Source organism: Rhea pennata, chromosome 2 (assembly GCF_028389875.1).
Source record: "Rhea pennata isolate bPtePen1 chromosome 2, bPtePen1.pri, whole genome shotgun sequence".
Lineage (NCBI taxonomy): Eukaryota > Metazoa > Chordata > Aves > Rheiformes > Rheidae > Rhea > Rhea pennata.
The window spans coordinates 134,893,650-134,917,477 of record NC_084664.1 but is presented as its reverse complement, the minus strand read 5'-3'; the positions used below and the strand labels follow the sequence as shown (position 1 = coordinate 134,917,477).

Sequence of the window (23,828 nt, the reverse complement as noted above, 5' to 3'; positions counted from 1 at the left end):
GAAACCAATTTCTCTCTCTCTTTTTTTTTTTTTCCTCAATGATATGTCTTTTTAAAAAACCCTCAACTCTTTATTAGTTACTAATAAAGCTGCAATATATTACAGAATGGAGTTGAGAATGGCATGAATGTAGGAAATGCATGCTTCCTTTGGAAGGTGTTCCAGAGATGACAATTTACAGTACATAGGGGAAGAATTATCCAGCATCAAGAGTTACTTGTTGTAGAAAGAATATGAAGGTGGGGAGAAGGGCACAGTCAGGGGTTCAGGAGAGGAAAGGGGGACTTACAATAGCTCCTCAAAACATTTTTAGGACCAGTGAAAAAGTTTACCAAAGTAAAAATGAAAAATCTTGAATGAAAACAAAAATCTTCTGTTTTGTTTCTTATAAAAATTACATTTTTTTAAAATACAAGATCCTTTTAATTGCAATTGTGCCCTGTAGCAACAGGACATTTGGCAATGTTTTGCCATATACTGCAGCTTTAAGTCCAATGAGTCAGTATCACATTCCACTAATATTGCACGTGGATCTTGAACCATTTTTTTTAGTCATCACAGCATCTTCTGTTTCTCCACTTGTTAGAACGAGTTAATTTCTAGCCACTTTTTCAATATTTATGCTGACACACTAAAACAAAAAGCTGGACACAGTAAAGTACCTTGGAAATACCAGAGGTTGAAGTTCACTTGAAGCACCTTAACACATCACTTTATGGATCAAGAACAGTGTGGCATTATGGTAATTAACTCTCCTAAAAGCCTGTGCAGTAACTGAAGTGCGTGCTCTGGGAAATCAAAATGTCGTTAGTGGAAACTCTGAGATAAGACCAGGCCAGTTTGAAGGTCACATGACTCAGTTCTGCTGCAAAATAAGGTTTTCCAGTTCATCTGCAGAACGCAATAAAAACGCGGCTGATTCTCGGTACCCTGCCACAAGCTGCCTCACTGCATTTATTTCAGTTGGACTCAGCTGGGGTCTAGAGCTTGTACTACTGGAGGATCCAGAGCTGGTTGCTAACTGCCTCTTCATACTGAGATCTGTCGGACCTGCAGATAACAAGGGAAAAGAAGAGAAGCCTCAGATCTCACTGCCAGAGACCTTTCGCCACCAGGCTTTCTAAATACAGACTCCAGAGCAGCAAATCCACTCGCAGCTGACTGCCAGTGAGAAGTAGCACACACAAGCGATAACTGTTTACTTCTGAATTCCCTTGATGGGAAACACAGCAATTATTTTCTATATACGACAGACACCTTTAAAGTTCTGCTCATGTAACGCGAGGTGCAGGCCCATCGCCAGCAAAATGTTAGCCCTCAAGGGATCCCAGCAGCGTAAGGCTCTTGCAGCCAATGCTGCCCTGGATCCGATGCTGGTGAGCAGGGCAGAAAGCTCCCGGCCTGTGTCCCCCCAGCTGCAGCCGCCCTCATAGCCCTCAAAGCAATCTGCACACTTGTGTTTTCATCGCAGAGACCCAAACCTGCATTCTCTCTATAGATCTGTGTATGGCCAGACTGTGAATCCCTTACGGACGCAGACAAGTGGTGTCTCACCTGCATAGCCCTGATGCCATGTGATCGCCTATATAGCTAGCTGGTCATGAATGAGATTACATCCCGGTCACAATCTGGCTGTTGCAGTAGGGAGTGCGCTACCTGCAAAGCTGCTCCGTTCTGGGGGGACGAGTACAGCTGGCGACATATTACCAGGATCTTATAAGGTCTGAACACTGACAACAGAATTTGCAGCAATCACTGCGTTGCACTGGCAGCTTTCTGCACTGCACTAGTATGTTTAGCACTTTTCATCAGAGAATATACTCAGGACCGCGTATGCTGTGTGCAGCAGACAGCACTCCAGAGGGCAGGCTGCGGATTACCCCATCAGCAAAACTGTCTCCTACCATGAAGTTCAGTTTGGTGTGGAATTTCCCTAGTAGTGTGACCCTAGTCATTATTCAGCTAAGATGTACGATGCTTTTAGGAGATGTTTGCATTTTTCACTTTTTACAGTTTTTTCTACCAGGAGAATAGATTTGTTGCAAGGAAAGGCAGAACTGAACTCAGGCTTTCTTTTCTTTTCCCTTTCCTTTCCTTTCCTTTCCTTTCCTTTCCTTTCCTTTCCTTTCCTTTCCTTTCCTTTCCTTTCCTTTCCTTTCCTTTCCTTTCCTTTCCTTTCCTTTCCTTTCCTTTTCTAGATCAGATGGCAAATATACCTATCCAATAGTTAATTAGGTGCAAATCTGACAAAATATTGTTCATTCATTTTGATAGTGATGCAAATCTAGATTTCTTGCAGGCAGAAGATCAGCCTAGCCTGATTCTTATCTGAAGTCTCTCCTGGAAACTCGGATCAAGTTATCTAAAGGAATGCATCTTGCTTTCCTGCAAGAGCCATTTCCGAACAGAAAAATGTCGCTGTTCAATTTCATATGGAGAATGTACATCAGTGCTCAGACTTTCGCAGCACTGGCCCATTGGACGGACTTTGCTTCCTAAGGAGACTGGGTTAATTATAAAATTTAAAACTCCTCAAACAGAAAGGGTCCTTTTAGATCTTCTCATTTCTAGCTATGCAACTAGCATGCACACCACTTAGCTTTAAGACTATTTTATCCAGTTTCACATTGGCAGAAGGGAACTGACTTTTAAATGATTTCCAGTGTGCAAAGGATAAATAAAAGGACAATTAGCTCAGTGAATGTCCTGCTGTGTGACTACACTATAAAGAAATGACTGTGTTGTGCAGAAGCTCGGAGGATACTTCTAAGGAAGTAAAATCTCGCCCCGGCACTGAGAGGAAGGGTGTACAAATAATAAAGTCAGCTGGACTGAATGGTTGTAAGAAGCCATTAAAGACTTCCATATTTATTGAGGCAGCACTGAAAAAGCTACCGTTGACATATTGAGGGCACTGTGCTCCAGATGAACCTACTTTAACTTTTATGTTCTTTCCTTGACTCTCATTCATGTTATCACCAAAAACACACAAAGAATATATGGCAGAACAGAGCTTCTGTGGCAGAGCAAAAGGAAAGTGAAGGGCTTTTCTCCTTGGTAATCCAGATTTCTAAGTTGTTGAATAGGATATTAAATTTGTTTCACTCATAAGAAGAAAATCCCCTTAATTGCATGTGAGTTTTCCTTACACAAATAAAGATACACAATAAAAAGAAAGGAAAACTAGAAGAAGGTTAGATGCCCAGCAGGCATAATTCAGTGTAACATCTCACAAGTCTAGAGTTGCTCTCATTTACACAAACTGAAGATCTGGCCCTATGTCTCTAATAGTATTGATTCACTCTCATGAGGAATGTTTTTTTAACTCTTCAGAATACGTATCTTTGAAGGAAGCAGAAAGAAAGTTTTGTGCAACTGCAGCTAAGAATTAAAATTCTTGCATGTGCAAGGAATCATCAGGACCCAGAACTCCTCCTGCTCCAGGAGGCTTCTGTGGTATACCAAGTGCTTGTATACAAAGGAAATGAGAAAACTCAAATTTTAACTTACCCTGGCCACCGCAAACTATTTGATTTTTAAAATTTTTATTTACTAGGAAAATGAGATTTTCCTTCACTTCCCAACTCCTGCCTTGTACTTAACAAGACTCAGCTGTCCTCCTCCTCCTCAAAGAGGAGTTCCCTGAGCAAAAAAAGTTAAAAGATGCAGACATAGAGAAAAGGGGTCGTGGCTGCTATTTTTGGGTAGTGAGCACAACCATGCCTTCCCAGGAAGGGGAGCTGCATATGCTGGCAGAAAGCTGAACAGGAAGAGAACAATCTCTCCTTGATGTGGGAATAAGAACTTTAGTTCTTTTTCCAGTTACCTCACCTCCAAAGCTCGCCTGCGACAGGCCAAGCCCAGTCTTATATCCAGGAGAATACCTGGACTCAGAGACTAGCCCCAAGATATATCACACTGGCTTAGGCTTTTAATAGGTGATTATTAAAGCTTATTTGCTCCAGTATATGCTAAAATGCTATAGCTTATCTTTAGCTTTATCAATCATACCTGGTCCTTCAGAAAATATGAATAAATGCATCATTTTCTTCAAGTGTAGATTTTTTCCTGAGCAACTTCATACAAATCAGCTATTGAAACACATCAATCTCAACCTAATAAATATCCACTACATATCTTTATCCAGACAAATAAATCACAGTTATTCTGAAAGCTTCTTAAAATAACTAGTTAAGGTAGACAATTCGTGTACCTCTATATTCAGAAGCCATCACTACAGATGACTAGATCTGGAGAAGGCTGATCAGCTTAGACACTATTTCTTCTAACAACTATCCTTTACTTTTAGAACTATTTCCTTAGTATTCTTAACATTATTTAATAAGCTGCCAATCTCCACAGCACCAAGTAAGTGTCTCCTTATATAGAGGAAAAGCCTAATCTTAATTTTTTGCAATGAATTTTGCAGTGCCATTTTCCTCCACAGTACTCCAGGACATTTTAGCATGCCCTGTCCTATCCCACAGTAGTTAAAGAAAATAATAAATCTTGAATGCAGGCATTATCAGGTTCCACCATGGCTGTAGCAGTGTGCAAGCAAAGATTAAGCATGTCTTGCAAAGATGAAGACAGGATATTTTTATTTATTTCTCTCAGTACATATCGTTGTAACTCTAAATTGTCACCTCCAATATTTTTATTACAGCACAGCAGTCTCTTAAGCAGTGGGTTAAACAAATTGCTGAGAGAGATCTTTTCTTCGATACTATTTCCGAACAGTGTTGTATTGCTCCTCTGCCTCTCAAAGAGGCCACCTGATTGACACTTTAATGAAGGAATGTTTTACATTTACCAACTCAGTCCAGCTACATATATCTAATTTCCCTCATGAAGTGAAATAGTTCTTGCTGGAACCACATCAAGTAGAATGTGAAAACTCTGAAAACCCACTCTCCATGTGCTGGACAATCATTTATCAAATTAGGGAAGCTGGAAATATCTGCCACTAAATAACACTGTGGGACAAATGGCTTTTCGGTAAATTGCAAGACTTAAGCGTAGCTAGTTATTGCTTCATGCACTACTTATAAGCAACATGATCAAATTCCAAAATATGGGTCAGATGTAGATATGTCATTAGAAGTATGGATAACACAAGAAAACCAATAACAAATGTCTCAGCAAAAATCCCTTAAGAATTGTCTGTTGTCACTGGGTAGCCATCAATCTTAGAGTTAGTAACTACTGAAAGAAAATAAAAATAAATGTATGGATGACTTCCAAAATAGTTACTACTATTGCAGACAATAATTTAGGATACAAAAAAATGTAAAAAGCTATATATGTGTTTAAGCAACTATGATTCTAGATTTTCATTAACTGTTAAGCAACCTTTTTATTAGTCAAGATGTGAAAAAAGAAGTAGCACTTATTTATAGAAAAATATATTTTCTCCATGAAGAGAGGAATACTTGTGCTTTGAAATCTCTCTTGTATATCTTTGCTAGTGCACCTACTTTCCTCCCCACTCTTTTTTTCCCATGAACGGCTTTAGAAAAAAGGAATATGTGTCAGATTCTCACCTACTCTGATAAAATTAAATAGAAACAACCATTCAAGTATGTTACTTTTCTGAATCAAATGAATTTATTATTACAAGAATGTTTTATTGTGATAATGCACATCTTCCAGTGATTCTGCTTCTCCTGCCTTCAAACAGAGAGCAGATGTGTCTAAGACAATGTTTTTACATGCCAGAAGATCTCATACCAAGAAAACAGGGATTAATGAATTGGACTTTTAAGCTTCTTTCTCCCTCCTACACTTTCCCCTCTGGGAAAAAGATTTTTCAACTTATTTATATAACAGAAAAAAACTGCTGTGTAGCCTGAGGAAAGCGATGTTAAGACACATAGATGCCTACAGCCATTGAACAGCATGCGTTGTCAGCAATTGGCAAACGCTGGTTTGAGATGGAAGGATTACCTGAGGTCCTTCAGTAAGGTTTCTTATCCATCATAGGAGATTCATTATGTGGCATAGACCTGTCTTGCCTTAATGGCTGTTTCCTGAATTTTGTGCAAAGGTAGAAAATAAGGTACCTCCCAATACAGCAGGTACCTCCCAGTCATACAGCATTATTATATAAACCTGCTTGTGCCCAAAAATTTGAAAAGGGAGAAAGGAGGAAGAGGAATGTTGGGATGTTCTTAAAATAGAATTCAGCCAGTAAACGAGGAGGGAGAAAAGTTCCCAACTTTGCCACACCATTGGTCAAAACACTCGACTTCTGCCAGCCTCACCTTTCACCCATGTTAAATGAGACTAAGCAGAGTCTCCCAAGTTCCTAACTCTCTTACTCTGCTTTGTCTCCCTTCATGCCCCAGACTGTACCAATATTGGTGGCAAGCTGTTTTGTCTTTCCTTTCTATTCACACTTCGATGCCAACAGGCTAGCACTAAGAACACAAAGAACTATGCAAGAGTAGAGGTATAAAGAATACCTGGGGAGAGCAACCTTAGGGAAAATCCTATTCAATCCCTACACCATGGCCAGCCATGCTGTCGGTAACCCAGTCAGCATTTTAAGGGTTGTCTACACATGGGATATTCTCAGCTGGCCTTCCTTTTTTTTTTTTTTTTCCTTAGTTTATTTGGCAAGAAGCCTTTACTGAATGTGTGTTTGCTGAATGTGAACATCAAGATTTTACAAAAGGTAACAGCTTCACCAAATCTGAATAAATTTTCTCTGAACTACAAACATCTGCAGTGTTATGGCTACTCCTCCTAGTATGGTTTCCTGAGTCATACCATGAAGGTGCTAAAGCTCCTCATACACACATGGGACAAGTGATATGACTTCCCCACAGCCAAAGGCCTGAATTGTTTTTGATGAAGTAACACCAGACAAATACTGAGCCTGTGGCAGACTTCTGTGTGGAAAATTTCAATTCAAATAGTTCAAGCTTGGCAAAGTTATAAACAAGGAAAATACACTTCTGTATTACCCCACAGCTGATAAACTCTACAGCCCTGTTCAGCTTGCACTGCCCGACTGTTATTTAACCTTTATTAAACCCAAATAATATACTTGTCTCCCACTGAACTGACGAGCCCCAGAGCCACTCTGCACACCTTGTACCCAAACCACACAAAGAAGTGCATCAGTGGGCAAAAGTGCTCATCCCTCCTCTCCGTGGCATGGCCACACCAATCACCTGGGCTCAGTCTCAGCTCTGGGAGCCTCCTCTAACTAATCCTTCATCTTGAGCAGGGCTGCAATGCACAGCATAAACGTAGCTGCCCTGCTTGTATGGACCTCCACTGGCTACTGCTAGTTCAATAGCTACACTAGAATAAATTGAGTTATTCTCAAGGGAGTGAGGGATCAATATCCAAACTTAACTGTGGGTTAACCAACACTTGAACCTGATACTACAATTAAATCTACTGTTTGCTAGTAAAAAAAACATAGCAATAGAGGTAACCTTAGAATTGTGTATATGGTGGAGTGGGGGGCCTCCTGTACTACAAAGCTACTACAAATACACTACAGCCTGGGTATTTGGCTGATGTGGTACATGTCAGGAGGATCAAGTGTCAGGCAGGTGGGTTTTTATGCAAGCGGTCAGGCTAGAAAGGAGAATGGCTTGGAGAAGACAGCCCAGCTATGCTTTGAAAAGAGGGAGTGGGAACAGGGGAGCAGTGCAACGAGAGTCCAGCAACTAGAGGCTAGAAAATGGGGCTGTCAGAGTCTGGAGGCCTGTCTGCGAGGAAGGAGGCTGAAAGAGAAGCCTGTTAGGGCCATGGATTTGTTTGCTTTGTGGTTTTATTAGAATTTAGCTAGAGGACTCACCTGAGTTGGAAGGGGATTGGACATTTGTAGTGCCTGGGGTGCAGTGCTGAGTCACGGCTGTAGTGGATGTAGGCTGAAGATCTGTGTAGAGAAATGGGGATAGAACAGCTGCTTTTTCTTATCATGCCACAAAGGAATATCTTGCATGGCCAGGCTAATCAGAAACTAATCTGAAATGTCCTGTCTATACAAAGATAAAGGGAAATGACTGAAATTCCTGCCTAGAAAATGAGGCAGCAACACAGAAGGAACAGGCCCCAAATCATCTTCAGGAAACCCAGCAATGACAACAGAAACAGTCTCTACATCTTCTTGGGGAAAATGGACATCTGGAAACTATGTGGCTGCAAAGAAAAAGGCTCAAACAAGCTAGCTCCAGCTTCAGAGACCACTGGCCAGCTGACAGTTACCAGCAGGCCTTTGAAAGGACAGACAGAAAAATACTAGATAGAAAGATGTCAGGAAACGGGTGATGCCATTTCTGTCAGGAGAGGCTCAGGCAGCATGCGGGGACTTTGACAGCTTCTGGCGGCAACTAGACATTTTACTCCCAACAGAGCAGTCTGTCTCCTGTCCTCACCCTCCTGCCCTCAGCTGGGCATCCTTCCAAGCTCAGGCCAGGTGTAATGGAGTGGGGCCAGCTGAAGCCTTTGTGGCCAGCTCAGGGCTAAGAAGCAAATTTCATTCAGACCCACTGGACTACACCGCCTTGGAGCTTTTCTATTCAGTTCTGTAGCTGGGAACTGCATTAGCCTAAACAAGAGAGCCATGGAAATCCACTCTCTGCAAACAGCAACTCTCTTTTAAAGTCTACAAAAATCAAGAGCTACTTGCCTAATGGCTGCTGCTTCCTCTCTGCCCCAGCCCATGTACAGGCTGACAGAGACTCTGTCAACCCATAAATTTATTGGTGACAGGGTGAAGTTTTCAAGCTGAGTTGTTTAAAGCAGTGGGAGAGAACTTGGTGCTTTAAGCTCAAGCTTTTTCCCGTTGTGCCTTCTTCCTGCCTACAATGAAGAGCGGGTCATTGTACAAGCTGCTGTGTTCTTCTCGCTTGTACAGAGCAGTTGCATGAAGGCTCACCTCATACAGTTGTGTAAGGAGCTAATTATGATTCTGTAATTAGCCATGTGGAAGGACAGAGTGAGGAGGGAAGCACTGCACCAGTGGGTACGGAGAGGTCCCTGATCAGAGCCACTGAACAGTTGGCTGGGCAGATAGCTAAAATTGTAAGATGAGATCAGAGTAGGGATGAACTTTATAGGGGAGGAAATAATCAAATTAAATGAATCACAGCTTATAAAATACACAAATCAGTTGGATACTAGATAGGGGAGCTAATTGGACATAATCATTATATTACTGTGGGGAAATGTCCAGAAACAGGTGTTCGAGCAGTGAGTTTTAGCTAGTTTTTGCAACCTCTCCTTTCTGTTTTAGCAGATGCACAAAAACAGACTGTATTTGTTTATACACACATCCTGACTGAGGTGTAGATTTATTTTTACACTGGGAGAACATTTGTAAACATGACAAGAACATCTGATGGGTTACTAAATTGAAAAGGAAATGCAATCTCAAAATTACTTCTTAGGTCCTGAAAATAATTCACACACAAATATGCTACTCTGCAGAGAGGGAACTCATTAACACTTCTAACAGCCTTGCATATGTTTGGAACAAGAGTCCCTGAAGAGGAATACTGGTTGCAAACAACCCTGTGAGGTCTGTCAGGAGGGCAATGGTCAGACCCAGCTGCAACTCCGTCCACTCCTCTTAGTTCTACAAAGAAACAATGAATATTCATAGACATATCAGAGAGGACTGACAGATCCCAAAGAACTGGCCCCCAAATTCTCCTTTTTGTACCAAAAGAGACCAGCTAATGGTGCCAGAGCATTTTACACCCGGTAGCCAATAGATAACCAAATTGGCTGCCTTTGTGGCAATGTAACCAAGAAACTGATGGAGTTGCATCTACAATTTTCCTAATGAGCTTCTTGAAATGGCGGGTGGGATACAAATCAGCTCTCAGCTCCACTGTCAGCATCAACAGCTGGTTTGCAAATGCTGGCACACAGACTTTTGGACTGTGAAGGAGCCACGTGCTTCAGATCTTGTAGGACTCCTGTGGAGAAATTGGGCACCCTTGTACATAATGCATAATCCTCAGGAGGAGTGGTGGAATGGTAATCTTCCAGAGTAAGGGGACCTACGGACAAAATTTTCCAATGCAAGTAGGGGAAGGCGAGAAAGAAGAAATGTCTGGGCATATCTCAGTATGCAAACTGTCAGCACCCACTGGGACTACAGTCCTTTCATACCAGCGTTACTACACAGGGAAGTATAGTGAAGGGGAAAGTTCTTTGGCTGAATTAGTTGTGTAGCATCAGGCAGTTCAGGATAACCACTGCTGGTCCTACAAAACCCATCTTGTCATTAATTGTGATGAAGCTCTGGTGTCCTCTACATTAAAGATACATGGAAAATGGTACTTCTAATTAAAAAATGACACTAATTTATGACATAGAATTTGTACTTCGTTTTTAAAAATTGCATTCTGAAGTAACACAGAATACTTCTGTCTAAATATCATAATTCACTGAAAAATAAGCATGAAAAATATATCCTTTTACAAGGAGTTTGAATAAGGGAAGAATAAGGATACAACAGTTGTGGTCTCACAATTTAGGAATTTATAAAATGGGAGAACTCTGAGGGCATCTGCTAATAAAAAAGACATGAGGAGCTTAATTCTACCCTTACTTAGGTGAAAGAGCAAATGCCAACTGTTTTCAGTGGAAACTGGCTTGGACCTTCTCTGCTCACAATGTAAAGGCAATTTTAAAGTTCTTGTGTGTTTTCCCAAGAAACCTGATTTCCACGGCTTGTCTTATGCTTATGAAAATATTTGATCAGCGATCATATTCAGTACCCCAGACATATATTCCATGCATGTGGAAACAATTGTAATCATCATTCATTCTAAGTCAAACACTTTTGACAACTAAAATATTGTCTTTTTAAAGCCTTTTGAAAACTTAATGCAAATTATTCACAGACCTTTGAGGATTTTTTGGGGAGGCGAGGAAGCAGACATGTCTGAAGGTCACCAGGATACCACATACCACTAACTTCTTGCAGGCTGCAGCCCTGATAACTTTTGAAAACTGCTTAGCACATTGAAAACTGAGGCTGCAGCTGAACAATTACTGTCTTGCCAAAGTCAGTCCAGGTACCTGAAGCAGCACTCTCCTCAGCCAGAGAGGGATCAGCCAGGACAAAAGATGAGGGATTTCCCTGTCCTCTTTAAATCCTGTTCTTGGAGGCAAGAGATCCTCAGTCTTCCAGAGTAATCAGTTTTCTCTGACAGACAGACAATACTCTTGTTATCAGGATGGGCAAATTGTTTCCTTTACTCAAAATTCATATGAAATCAATTTGGGGACTTTTTCAAACAAATTATAAAATACACTTACATTTGTTTGTTATAGATGTTTGCTAATGTAAGAAGGTAATGTTGTCTAAACAAACAAATGACAGTTTTTTTTCAGGGGGACATACAACATCATGGCGACACATAACTACTTGCATCATTTTCAGCTTATGGTATAAATAGACGGGCCGATTTCTCATTTAACACTGGTTATGCCAGATTCTCATCTGCAGTAAATTAAAGTAGCCAGAGAGACCATGATAGAAATCTAGTCCAATTCATTTCCGTCTTAAAATGTGGAATTCAGCATTTTCAAACTGCAGCCACAAAGACACTAACAGCCTCATTTTGTCATTGCTGTAGGAGAGGACAATAACAAAAGGGTAGGTCCTCACAGAGTCATGTAAATTTACTAAATATCTAACCCAGCATTTTTTTACTCATTTTGTACTTTGTCAGAGACCTCAGGTTCAATCTCACCCTATTGAAAACCAGTCCCTTGAAACTGAAGGGGGACAAACATCCAGTGGGCAAGAATTTGCTCAGCAGTAGCTGTTTACTGGATTGTGTTCCTGCTCATTATCTGATAATAGTCTATGGATATTGAACCCCTTGGACCAGCTTTTGTACAACACGGGGAAACACACACATGAGCACATAAACACACAGGCACATTTTGTGAGAAAACTCACCACTGCTAGAAGCATCGTTGAGATTTAGCAGCCCACCTCCGAGCCCTCTGTAACTATGGTAACTGTAGGTCCCATTTCCATTGATGTACAGCACCTCCTGTGTACTGGAAACAGCTGATGTTGAGTAAGTGACCTGGGCCGGCTCTTGCTTGTATTGTTTGTCAGCTGGAGCAGCCTCATCCTGCAGAAACAATGGAAGATTTCAAATTATTGTTACATTTCACCTTGCACAAGAGAGGCTTTTCCATTGTTAAGACTTCCCATCTATTGCTTTCAGGAAAGTATAATACATATTAAACAAGCACAGACAAATTTCTGATTGACAGGTTATCATCACCTGAAAAGAAAAAATGGATAGAGGTAAGAATACAGGTTTCCCACAAAATCCGGGAATGTTTGTTTATTTGTGCTCGACTAGCCAATCACACTATATCTCAAAGGAGGAGATGCATCCTCTCACAGTCTCCTCCAAAACCAAATTCTAACTAGAAATAACATGGGAAGGAATAGAAAAAAAAAAACAAAAAACATTACTTTCTGGCTACAGGAGTGAGTCTTCTGAGTCAAAGAATCATCTTCCTGAATGAAATAAACAATCCTGAACACATCAACTGCTTCTCTTAATGCATCAGTCTCAGAAGATGGAAGGAACAGCACAAAACAAACCCACTTTTGATGTTTTCAGAGGGCTGAATGAGTGACCATTCACACAGGGCCAAATGGAAAACATTAGTAACAGAAAATATGAGGGTATCAACTTTTCTGAAATGAAGGTTTCTCTGTCTTTTAGTTATTGTATTGGTTAAAGACACTTGGACACAACCGAGATGACTCACAAGAAAAAATATATATTATTAATAGAAATTGTAATATTTAACACAGAACATGGAACCATCAGATAACTAATATGAGCAATTAGAATGGGACCTCTTGGGCACTAATATAGACTGAGGCAAAGCTTTTCACTGCTAAGAGAACTGGCCAATTCTGAAGTCTCCTATGTATTTTCTTAAATAATATTAGAGCCAAACAAAGGTTGAAAATTACTATGTATTTTTGCCAGGAATTCAACTTCAATATCATCTGTCTTTTATCTCCAAAGGTCATTGCTGTCTCCTATAAAAGAGAATACAATATATTCTACGAGAAAATATTGGTAAGCCATACAATCAAGTTATGCTTTGGCAAGGAAGCTTAAATCAGCATCCAACTCCTTAACATTCACAAGTCTTGCATTCCTATTTCTAAAACTAGATGATACTTCCGGCCATAGACTCACTCAAGGCCTCATTCTATTCTCATAAAGATACATCAGGGATCTTCCAGTAGATTTTTGCACACTATATTATGTGCAAGGGGTCCACTGTGAGGGGGACTAATTCTCTGTAAACTGCCAAATTATGCTGCCTAATTGTACGGACATCTATGATTTTGTAACTACATGATTTTTGGTGCAATTTATGTACTGGAATCTCCAGAACTACTTGGCAGCCGAGCACTGCCAGCACCAGGGCAGGGCATTTTGGGGCTGGTCTCCTTATCCCAAATGTCTGGGACTCGTGCATTTGCTGTCCCTGAATTTACATGTGAACCCACCAGGTGATGCCCTGAAAGCATGAGGTCATTGCAGAGCTGATGCATTGAGCTTATCGTGGAGCACAGAGCAAGCAAGGTCTGGCCAGAGAGCAGAGCCAGGGCGCTGCACATTAGTGTATAAAAGCCCCCGTGCTGGAGCACATGGCAGGGAAGGGGGAGACCTGAGCTCTGGTCTGTGTCGCAATACAAGGCGAAGAGGTGGAAAGTTGGGGACGCAAGGTCTTTGCTAGCGGCGCTGAGGAGGAGACTTGAACTCGGAGCGACCATCTCCTAGCAACCAGACTAAAAGCAAAGCTGCGGTGGGAGCCGGAGCTGAAGCTGTGCCACTGTCTGCAAAGAAATGCGCTATTCGTAGGGCTCCCCAGATAGCAAGCAGAAAGGGAGCATGACTCAGTTGCCTTGGGATGCTTCCAGCCCTGCTCCCTTCCCGTCAATACCTCTCATTCAGCAGCTCCCCTGCACACAATTCACAAGCCGCTCTGGCGCGGACACAGGGAAGCCGAGCCTGGCAAAGCACTGCCAAAGGACGATCTCTGTGTTGCGCTCCCTCCTGAGCACGGCCCTGACCCACCGCGGCAAGCCACAGGCTGGGGATGGCGGGGCAACCCAGATGTTTTGGGGGGGAAGGCACGTCTCCAACGGGTCAACTCCTTGCAGCTGCAAAGGATGCTGAGCCCAGGACTCCTGAGTCTGGAGTAGGAGCGCTGATCTCCTGGCCTCCATACAAAAGGCATCTTCCTCCAAATATAACGAATATTTTTCAAGAGCAGACCAGTTATCTGTACCCAAACAATGAATACGGTGTCCTATATTTCAGACCTGGAGTCTGGGCCTTATATAAGTGCTTGGCACAGCACTTCAAGATGAGAGAAGTCAGAAGCAGGGATTTTGGACAACTTTATCCAGTGTTTGCTGAGCTGGCTTAGCTCTCAGCCCTACCTGTAGAATTACGAACCTTTAGCCTTGTCCCTGGGGCTAGGTATTACCTCATTTACATTCCTGTGGGATTTAAACATTTTTTCAAGAATCAAAAAGCATAGCTTTAGTCCTTTTTCCTTGCACTCACATTGAGAATAAAGGAGCCAGGCTGTCTTTCTCTGGGGGAAGAAAACATGAATGCAAAATTCACTTTTATATACCTGACTTTTACTCTGCACAGAACCATTCTCTTCTTTCTCTCTGTCTTAATTGCCTTTGCTTTTAAACTAATGTAGAAATTAAACAAACATAGTATTGTTCCCAAACTGAGTTTTTTTAATATTCTTTGTTAGTTGCTCAGCACTTCTTGTAGATAAACCTTTCCCTCTACGTGGTATTTACGTTGCAAAGGCTTAATAAATTATTTAAAATATGAAACTTTTTGATATTTTAATTTCATAATAATCAGCAATGATTAACTAACCATTTATTACCAAGCTTAACATAACTAACTGGAACACACATTGGTCTAATTCATAACATTTATAAAACTTGTCAAGTATTAACTAACCATTTTAAAGCTACATATAATTTACCTTTAATAAGAAATATGAACAAGATACAGATAAAACATTTGTCCAACTAGAATTTGGCATATACCATCTTCATTTTGTATATAGCAGTTGAAATAAGTAATACTTCTAACATTTCTCTTCTTATTTTACTTTAGAGAGAAGTAATTTATATCTTGAGCATATTTTTTGGAAAATGATGGAAACAGCAGAAACAAAAAAATACTTTTTAGGTACAAAAGCATTCTGAGATATAAAGTTATCTATTCACTTGAAAATGTGGAAGCATGAAGTGCATACTATGATCTTCAGTATGGTATGTATCACAGATATCTGTTTCACTCATATGCCCACGTCTGTACTAGAAGAACTTTTTTTTCCCCCGTAAAAGAGTATATTCTTGTTTTATCATAGAAGCGATTAAGTAAGCTTCTTAGGATAGTGCGTGCTTAGAAAATATTTCAAGAACTACTGCACAATCTGTATATCGGAAAAAAATCTTGCTCTGATTGATATCCTAAGTAGCTAAAGACTAGTTTGAAAGGAAATACCATCCACAGGAACACGGATGCTAGTGCAGAACATCATGACTGTGCTATATAGGGCAAGGCTCAGTGGCTGCATCACAGCCTCCTGCTCCCTGTGCCAGAGGAGGCACAGCATTGACACGTCTCTTTCCATCACGGAAGTCACTCTAGCAATGCCATAGCTCCTTTCTGTTCCCCATCTCTTTCACACCACTACTTCCAAAATAATAGAAGAAACTAATCACTTGTTAAAATATAAACCTCTGCCAACTCTGTGCCACTGAGTTTTGATCCCACATATACAGCAGTGTCAGAAATCTATGCACTCCCATTAAGAGCATTGCTACTTCTTTGGCTGTTGCTCCAGTGCTACCAATAGGCATGTAAATCCCAAAAGAGAGTGTTTCTGCAGACCAGCTCACATGGACCACACTGGCTGATCAAAAACTTGAAAAAACTTTTACAACAAGGGTATAAATGGTAATATTTCAAAAATGGCAAAGATGGCAACATGCGTACTGCCTTTGGGAAATGCCCTCTCTACTAGACTGACAAATCAGCAACTCTGAGAATGTCAGCTTTGAACTGCCCCTAGGTCAAGGTGATTTTTTCAACTCAGTTAGAAGAGAGAAAAAAAAGCAAAGATATTTTTGCCTTATGTTGTTTAATATTTTATTTTTGAATACGTTAAATTGTTGAATGTGGCTTGCTTGTTCTTGTCAATAAATACTTCTCTGAGAATACCACCTTGAGGTTAGAATTGCTCAAATGTAGACTAGTCTTCAAACAGATACACAAGCCAGGTGTATCTCTACATTTGCGTAGAGTCTTCCATTTTTCAGTAGAGGGAGGAAAAAAAAAAGTCATTCACGTGAAAAACACAAACCATGCTTTCACGTGCTTTACAAAAAAATTTAGCCTCAATAGCCTGTAGTGTGACTTTGGAAGAAAGGAGATAATGTTTCATATATTTTCCCATATTTTCCCATTTGGAACACACCAATTTATTTCTATGATTTTTTTAAATCATAAGTAAAATAACAGAAGTACATGATAAAAACATGCAGCACTTTTCAAGGAATGCCCATTAAGCTTCACAATACTACTGTCAGATAGGACTTTTATCACTATTTTCCAGAGGGTGAGATTCTAACAAGAATGGCAACTTTCAGCTAGCATTACTGAATACGTAAAGTGCTTGAATTCTGCAATCACAACAACATAATGGACTTCTCCTTGTGTAACTTATTTGTTTTTAAATCACACAGGAAGAAGCTCAAATTCCATCAGGGGACATCCTGCTGAATCTGTAGGGAGGATCTGCAGAGCTGCAGCCTCTCCAGCCATCCTCAGCCTCCCACGTAGAGAAGCAACCATCAGGGGTAAGCAGCTGCTGTCATCTGCATGGAACAGGGTTCTCAAATGAGGATGAGACATAGGATTCCCAGCTTCCATTGCAGGAGGTGGCAAGTCCTTAGAGACCCAGACATTTCTGTCATTTTCTCTCCCCAAGACCTGATAAAGTTTGCCCTATGCTCTGCCTACGCAAACTTGGCTCATACTGGCTCTTCCAAATCCCTGACTCCTCATCCCTTGCTTCTTCAGCTTCACCTCCAACCATCACCTCAATTGCAGTCTCCTTGCCTAGAAAACCTTAACCTCTCCATTCCAAGTTAGTCTTTTGCTCTCTGACCCCTGAGTAGCTTCAGCAACTCCTTTCATTTCCTAATTTGTATTTAGTCAGTGTCTCACTCCCTTATGGTCCTGTCTGAGATTTTCTCTTCCTCCTCAGATTCTTTTAAATTTTATAATCCTCAAAATCTTATCCCACAAGGAGCAAAGCCATTTTCCACAGTTAACAAAGACAGCTTCTGTTTTCAGCCCACGTTATTTTTCCTCAGTTGTATATGTCCCTTTGACACCACTAGTTCTTTAATTTATCTGGCCACAGTTTCCATTATTCTCAGTCAGCCTCAGCTACTCACTTCCTCATCCAATCCCATTTCATAATCTCACTTTCCCTTCACCCCTTTTCATCTCTGATTCCATTTGGGTTCACAGTCCCAACACTTAGCTTCTTCCCTCAGCAATAAGATCAGCTTTCTAATCACACCCGCTGAAATTCAAATAATCTGGGAATTTAGCTACTAAAAGGCAAGGGCATCCAGAGGCACATCCTTGGCATAAATGTCACCACTCTAGTGTCAAGACCAAACACAAAATTTTATTTATTTATTTATTTATTTATTTATTTAAGATGTAGTAAATGTGTAAGGACCAAACCACCCTTAAAGGACAAACCTTTACTCATTCTTGGAAATGTCTGACATTTTCACTGAAAGAATTCAGCAGATGGAAGACACACAGAATGGAAAATGTAATGCCTCATGGCTGAAGTTCAGGAAGTTTTTATCAAGTATTTTAATACCTAATATTTTAATACAAAGTGTCAAGTAATCTTAAAAAATGATGATACAACTGCTTGAATGATACATATTGTTCTAAAAAACCCACCATACCTTTCATCAGCTTTCACTATGTTCAATTAAATCTCTAGTGTTTGATTCAGCTTTTAATTTTACAATCAAATCCTTGGAGCCTAGATAGCTAAAAATAGTTTGGCATATTTTCCTTAAATTTTGCTTAGACACCTTAAACACTTAAAATTTTCCTTAAATACTACAATAAGACTGTTGATTCAGCAATGATGAAAATGTATTTCTATAAAATGATAGATGTGAGTTTTGACTTTAGTTTTGGTCTCCATTGCATGTTCTTTCTCCCTTCTTCTTCTACAGTTGTTAAGGTTTGTGTTGGGTTTACTGCTCACTAAAAACAGCCTGTTCAAGACTATAGAGGCCTGAACAAAATATACAGATGCACACAATTCACTGAGTATGCAAATGAAGCTTCCCAGCAGTGCTTTGCATGAGAAGACCTTCATATTTGAAGTACTGAATACTTAGTCCTCTTAAAGGACAACATCTTTTAATATTGTAGGAGGTACAAGACTGTTCTTATGACAACCTAAGCATGGAGGCACAGGAAGGTTTGCAGAAAAAGACATTATTCTATTTCTAGACCAAGAGAAGAACTTTTCTGCCCGAAAGTTGATCTAATAAAAGATGTTACCTTTCCCTGAAATGCTTATTTCTCTTAAAACATGAAGAGCAAAAGCCAAATGTTCAGTTGAAGTCAGCATAATTTCAATATCTACAATGAACAAAGCCAAGCATCTGCCATAACTTTCCCGATCATTATGGTTAAATTGTGTAACCTCTTTGCCATGCTGCGTACTGCTTTAACGCCTCAAAATCATCTTGAGTACCATCCTCTAAAATTTTCAGTCCCAGAATTGAGGCATTACTAACCCAAAGTTAACACCTACCTTAGGTTACAACTGATCACATTGAACTTATAGCATGAAATCTGAAATTTGAATTGCTAGAATCTTTATAGTCTGTTTAAAAAAATATTTAAAACATATCAGAGATGTATTTTATCTGATGGCTAGAGTTATCCTCTGATAACTTTCCAAGACAGTTATCTATGCCAAGTATTTCTCCACCTTTCAGGCTGGTCACAGGATTTTTTAAAGTTATCAGTCTGCTGAAAATCCCCCAATCTGTTGTCAAAAATCACCACGCTAAGTAGACTCAGAAAATCACTGTCACTGGACCGATTCCTTCCCCTTTAAATTTAGTTGTCCTTCATAAACAGCATTCCAGATCTTTGTCAGAGGATAAGGTGTTGACTTAGCACAGCCAGCAGAAACGCTCCTGAGTTTTTCCCCAAAATTATTAAAAGTAAATTTGAGCAACTAGTTTAAATAAAACACAAAGGCAAGTTTAAATAATTTCTCAGGACTCAAGTCAGTTATTCTTTAGAATGGAAAGTGTTTTGATAATTCAGAGATGGATTTACCTGTGAAAGTAAGAGGGCCAAAATTGCCTTTCTTGTGTGTACACACTGTTTCTCCTTTGGTAAGGAAAACCTAGGGAACTGCACAGCTTTCCATTTCTCACCCTCCATATTCGCATCCCTGTTTCTCTCAGTCACTCTCCCTGCTTTATTTTCTTCACTCTTGCAGACTTAAATCGGGACTAGGAATACCACAAATACAACAGAAAAAAAAATAATAGATGAACAGAAGAAAATCCTGACAAATCTCACAAGAAAGTATTTTTGGGAGACATACTGCCCCATTTTGCAGCTAAGTTGAGTATTGCAGGTAGGCTGGTACCCATCACTACATGGTGAGTACAGCAGTTTCAGCTTAGAGCTTTCTAGCACAGCAATAACATTAAATGAAAAAAAAAATGCTGCTAACATCAAGATGCAACAGTATCTAACCCGTTACCCTTCAGAAATCCAGGTATTAATGATGACTTTGCTGTGAAGTCTAATATCAAAAGAATTTTCATATTTTAGAGACAAAAATAATAAATACAATTTTTCAGATGGGGAGGAAATATTGATATAATGGAGCTAACTTACGGGTAATAGAGAGTCCAAATAGGCATCTAAACTTCCAGCACTGGAGAAATGTGGCAACTTGAATAATATCTGTCAGAATGCTAAGTTAGCTGCAAAAAATTCAAGCATCTCCAAAGTGTCTTCATGATACAGGCTATAGAGCAAAGAAAAGCACCATGCTTCAGTTTCAGATTAGAAGGGCAGTAGGTTCCTTCTGCATTCAGGTTATTAACACTGAAATGAACTGGTAGTGTCTCTACTGTCACCAGGCACCAGGAAATGACATATGTCAGTGTCTGATAAAAAAATTAAAGCATAGAACTGACATGAAAAAAAGAAGATCAAAATAAAAAGTTGCTCTTGTGTAGAAGAGAGAAAAGCAAACCTCAATTTCCTGCATTTCTGATAGAATGACATACTATTCGTAGACTGAAATGGGCATGTTAACCTTAAATAAAAGGTTAGTATTTTCACATTGCAGTGTTCCAATCTTGTTTTTCATCACTGCCACTTCACCTGCAGACTAGAAAACTTTTTTGGAAGAGGTACTCAGACGGCTATTGCAAGGAGTTGTTCAAGAATTGCTTTTGTTGGAGCAATAGCAAAGCAGAGGGATCATTTTTCATAGCACCGTCAGTTTTAGCCAGTTCGTTATCTGCTGTGATAGAAGAAGAGCACATGAAGTTTCAGAGGTCACCAGTGGAAACACAGATAAGCTATTGGTACAGCTTAGATGACTGTGAAGAAAAGTCACTGGAGAAAGAGAAACTGGATTCTTCTAAACCACGTCTCTCCCTGTTCAAATTAAATAGAATACCATTTAACTTTATCTGTGGTGCTTGGGACAAACTTGCCGTTCTTCAGTGAAATTCTAGAGAGCCGATTTTTCAACATGCTTCCCCGACAGTGTGCTTTTTCCCATCAGAGACTAAAAAATAGTAGAAAGTCTGATTGAGTATAGCAATCACACTCAAGGATGGAAAGCACCCTGCAAGTTAACCTTCTACACAGCCCCTGCTGTTCTTGTCTTAGGTTACAGTTACCACTCTCCACAAACTACTTAAGAATTTCCTGTTGTATCAAAGATGGAAATCTGAAGCATGGCCATGCTCTGGATTTGTCTTTGTTTTTGGAACCTTAACATATGAAAAAAAAATTCAGTTAGGTAGCTAATGGTTTCACCACTAAGAGTATCAACTGAAAGTGGTCTCCACAGGTGGATAGTCCGGATAGTCCAAGAATGCATAGTGCTCTGCAGTGTATAAGGAGCAATGACTTCCTCAGCGTAATTTTAATGATTGTGAATATTTCCAGGCATATAACAGGCAGAACTGAACTTGTTTTAAGTAACAGGAGTGGACCAATGTCTTTGAGTTCTAGCAAAAACCCCACATACTCTTTGTGGAATAGTTCAAGTAAACATAGGCATTTCACAGAATACATATGACATTTACCATGAAGAAAGCCACATACATTTAAATTCAGATAAGGGGGAAAAAAGTACCATGAAAAAAACAGACAAACTTCCAGAGATGCCATTTTCTGTTTTTTAAAGGAGTGTAAGAGTAAAGGAGTATAAAGGAGTATATTCCACCTTCTGGACAGGTGGAATTTTTTTTCCTCCCCATCATACCAGCAGGAGATTTATTACATTTCTTTTTTATTCTTTTAATGAATGAATTTATTATTTGGTATGCAGCAGATGTATTAGGCCTCATACAGAATTTTTCCGTTCAGGATAGGCAGAAAACAAAGGCAGATTTTGACTCTCACCTAACAAACAGCCCAGCCCAGGCCTTCCCTCAGGGCTTAAGATAAATTACTGATTTAGGCCTTGTTTTAGTACTTGACCTTGAGAATCCCCACCTTCTGTCTTGATTTGAATTTCCCTACCCATTCTCAGCCAACATTTTCTGGGAAAGAAAAGCCAGTTTTCCCTGGGAGACTGCATAACTGAGTCCTTCAGTCTGCCACAGAGGGTGGGATTAGAGAGAATGTGAAAGGATCCTTTCCGTGTACCAACTCCAGAGCCTAAGATAGCTGAAGGCAAAAGACAACATGGGAACAGGCTTGCTGAGCCAGGCCCTAGGAGGGCTCATTTGGTAACTGCCTGATCCTAAAACTAAACCATTGGATAAAGAACTCCAGGTCTATGATGCTCTTGCTGAAATTAGACTATCAGAAAATCTGAAGAAAACAAAGGCCAAACTCCTGTAAATTCAGGTTTCTGCCCAAGAAAAACAATCTTATCTTTCTGTATATCCCCTCTCACCCTTTCAAAGCCAACTTCACCGGAATGGCCAGCAGCTTGCAGAACACAGACACTGATCGTTTTTGCTGCTTCCTCATTGACAAGCAGTACAGATGAGTCTGAATACCTGACCTTTCTTCCAAACAAAAACAACATAAACTGCATGAAAACAATGTCATCTTTCCCATCCCACGACAAGTTTTGCCTGTAGGTAATGGTGTCGAATGAATCAATGTATTACAGAAACTGATGCACGATGACAAAGATACAGTACTTACTGCTGAACCAGAAGGATGCAAAGCAAGAGGAATTCCTGCTTCCCGCTGTACTCTTCTCATTCAAAACAAGCCTCGCTATGCCTCAGGCAGCTCCCCTTTTTATGATAACAACCGAGTCTTTTTCTGTGTTTTTCATATTTGTGTGCACTGTCCTCGAGAAATTATCTCAGCGCAGCACTCCTACATGCAGCGACTCCCTCCTGCCTCCCCAGTGTGCCATTTTGTAGTGAATATGACGGCCAATGCTTTCAGCCAGGTTAGATCAGCATCCCTCCATTCAGTGCAGGAGGACTGTGGCACCAGACCACCAACAGAGAGAATTTTTAAACTTGTGAATCAAATGTTTGGGGAGCTTACGGGGAAAGTGTGTGGGAGTAGTGGAGCAATGCTTGTGCCAGCTTTGCAGATTTATTACAACAATATCATCATGGTCACCGAAATTAAACCTCCCACTATAGGTCTCTTCGTCTAGTGCATTACAGCTGATATCACACCCACCACTAACAGCATATCTTCTTGACACAAAACAGCTTTCCATACACCTGCTAGCTCAAGGGTATGGAGAAGCAACTGCTCAAAAAAGCTTTATTGAAAACTTATGGGATATAATTTGGACTCGTTAGAGCTTTCTCCTATTTCTCTCATGCCCCACACTTTCTTCTAATATTACATGTATTGGACTCTGTGGCAGGGGAATGGACCAAAACATTTTATATTAGATTCTAAATGAAATTATTCTTCGTTTAGAAACAGAAGATGATAGCCTAGACATGAAGCATTTGAGGTTAATGCTGAATTAACTTCATCAGTTTCAACTAATTAAAAATGTCTGTGTGTTCTGCCTTGGAAAGGTAAAAATAAGCATACTGGAGATTCTGGCATATTGCCATATTTATAGTATGTTGTTTCTTCCACAAGTAAATCTAGTGGGAGTTATAGATAGCCATCTTCCAAAAAAACACTTTTCTTGTCTTAAATAGAAAGTAAGCTCTTCCTTGCATGCATTTAATCATTGGTTCTTGCTTTCAACAGCAGGTTCAACATTTTTGAAGTGCTTTGTCATGTGTTTGATACATTTGGTTGGTAGCTACTTCAAATCTGCCTTAAAACTTGAAGTACATGTTTGTGAAAATGGAAATTCTTTCCAAGAATTTAATGCATTATGTCTGTTTTTAAACACTGCCTGAGGTATAACCTGAGTTTTAGAGTTTAAAGAGAAAAAAATCTTAAAAAAGAATCTTAAGAAACACTGACCTTCGCTCTGTC

At 40.1% G+C, this 23,828-nt stretch overlaps 1 protein-coding gene across 4 annotated transcripts in view; it reads right to left on the bottom strand.

The window, feature by feature from the left end:
• Positions 1–856: 856 nt before the first annotated feature.
• The window catches only part of NOL4 (nucleolar protein 4), a 183,908-nt gene continuing 160,936 nt past the window's right edge, over positions 857–23,828 (bottom strand). For 3 of the 4 annotated variants that reach the window (XM_062568252.1, XM_062568254.1, XM_062568255.1), the window contains 2 exons: positions 11,945–12,125; positions 857–1,050 (listed from right to left, as the gene is read on the bottom strand). In XM_062568252.1, coding sequence (XP_062424236.1) covers positions 857–1,050; positions 11,945–12,125 — 375 coding nt within the window. Of the gene's footprint in view, positions 1,051–7,816; positions 7,898–11,944; positions 12,126–23,828 lie in introns of all 4 variants that reach the window. The other variant, XM_062568251.1, reaches the window with a different exon arrangement.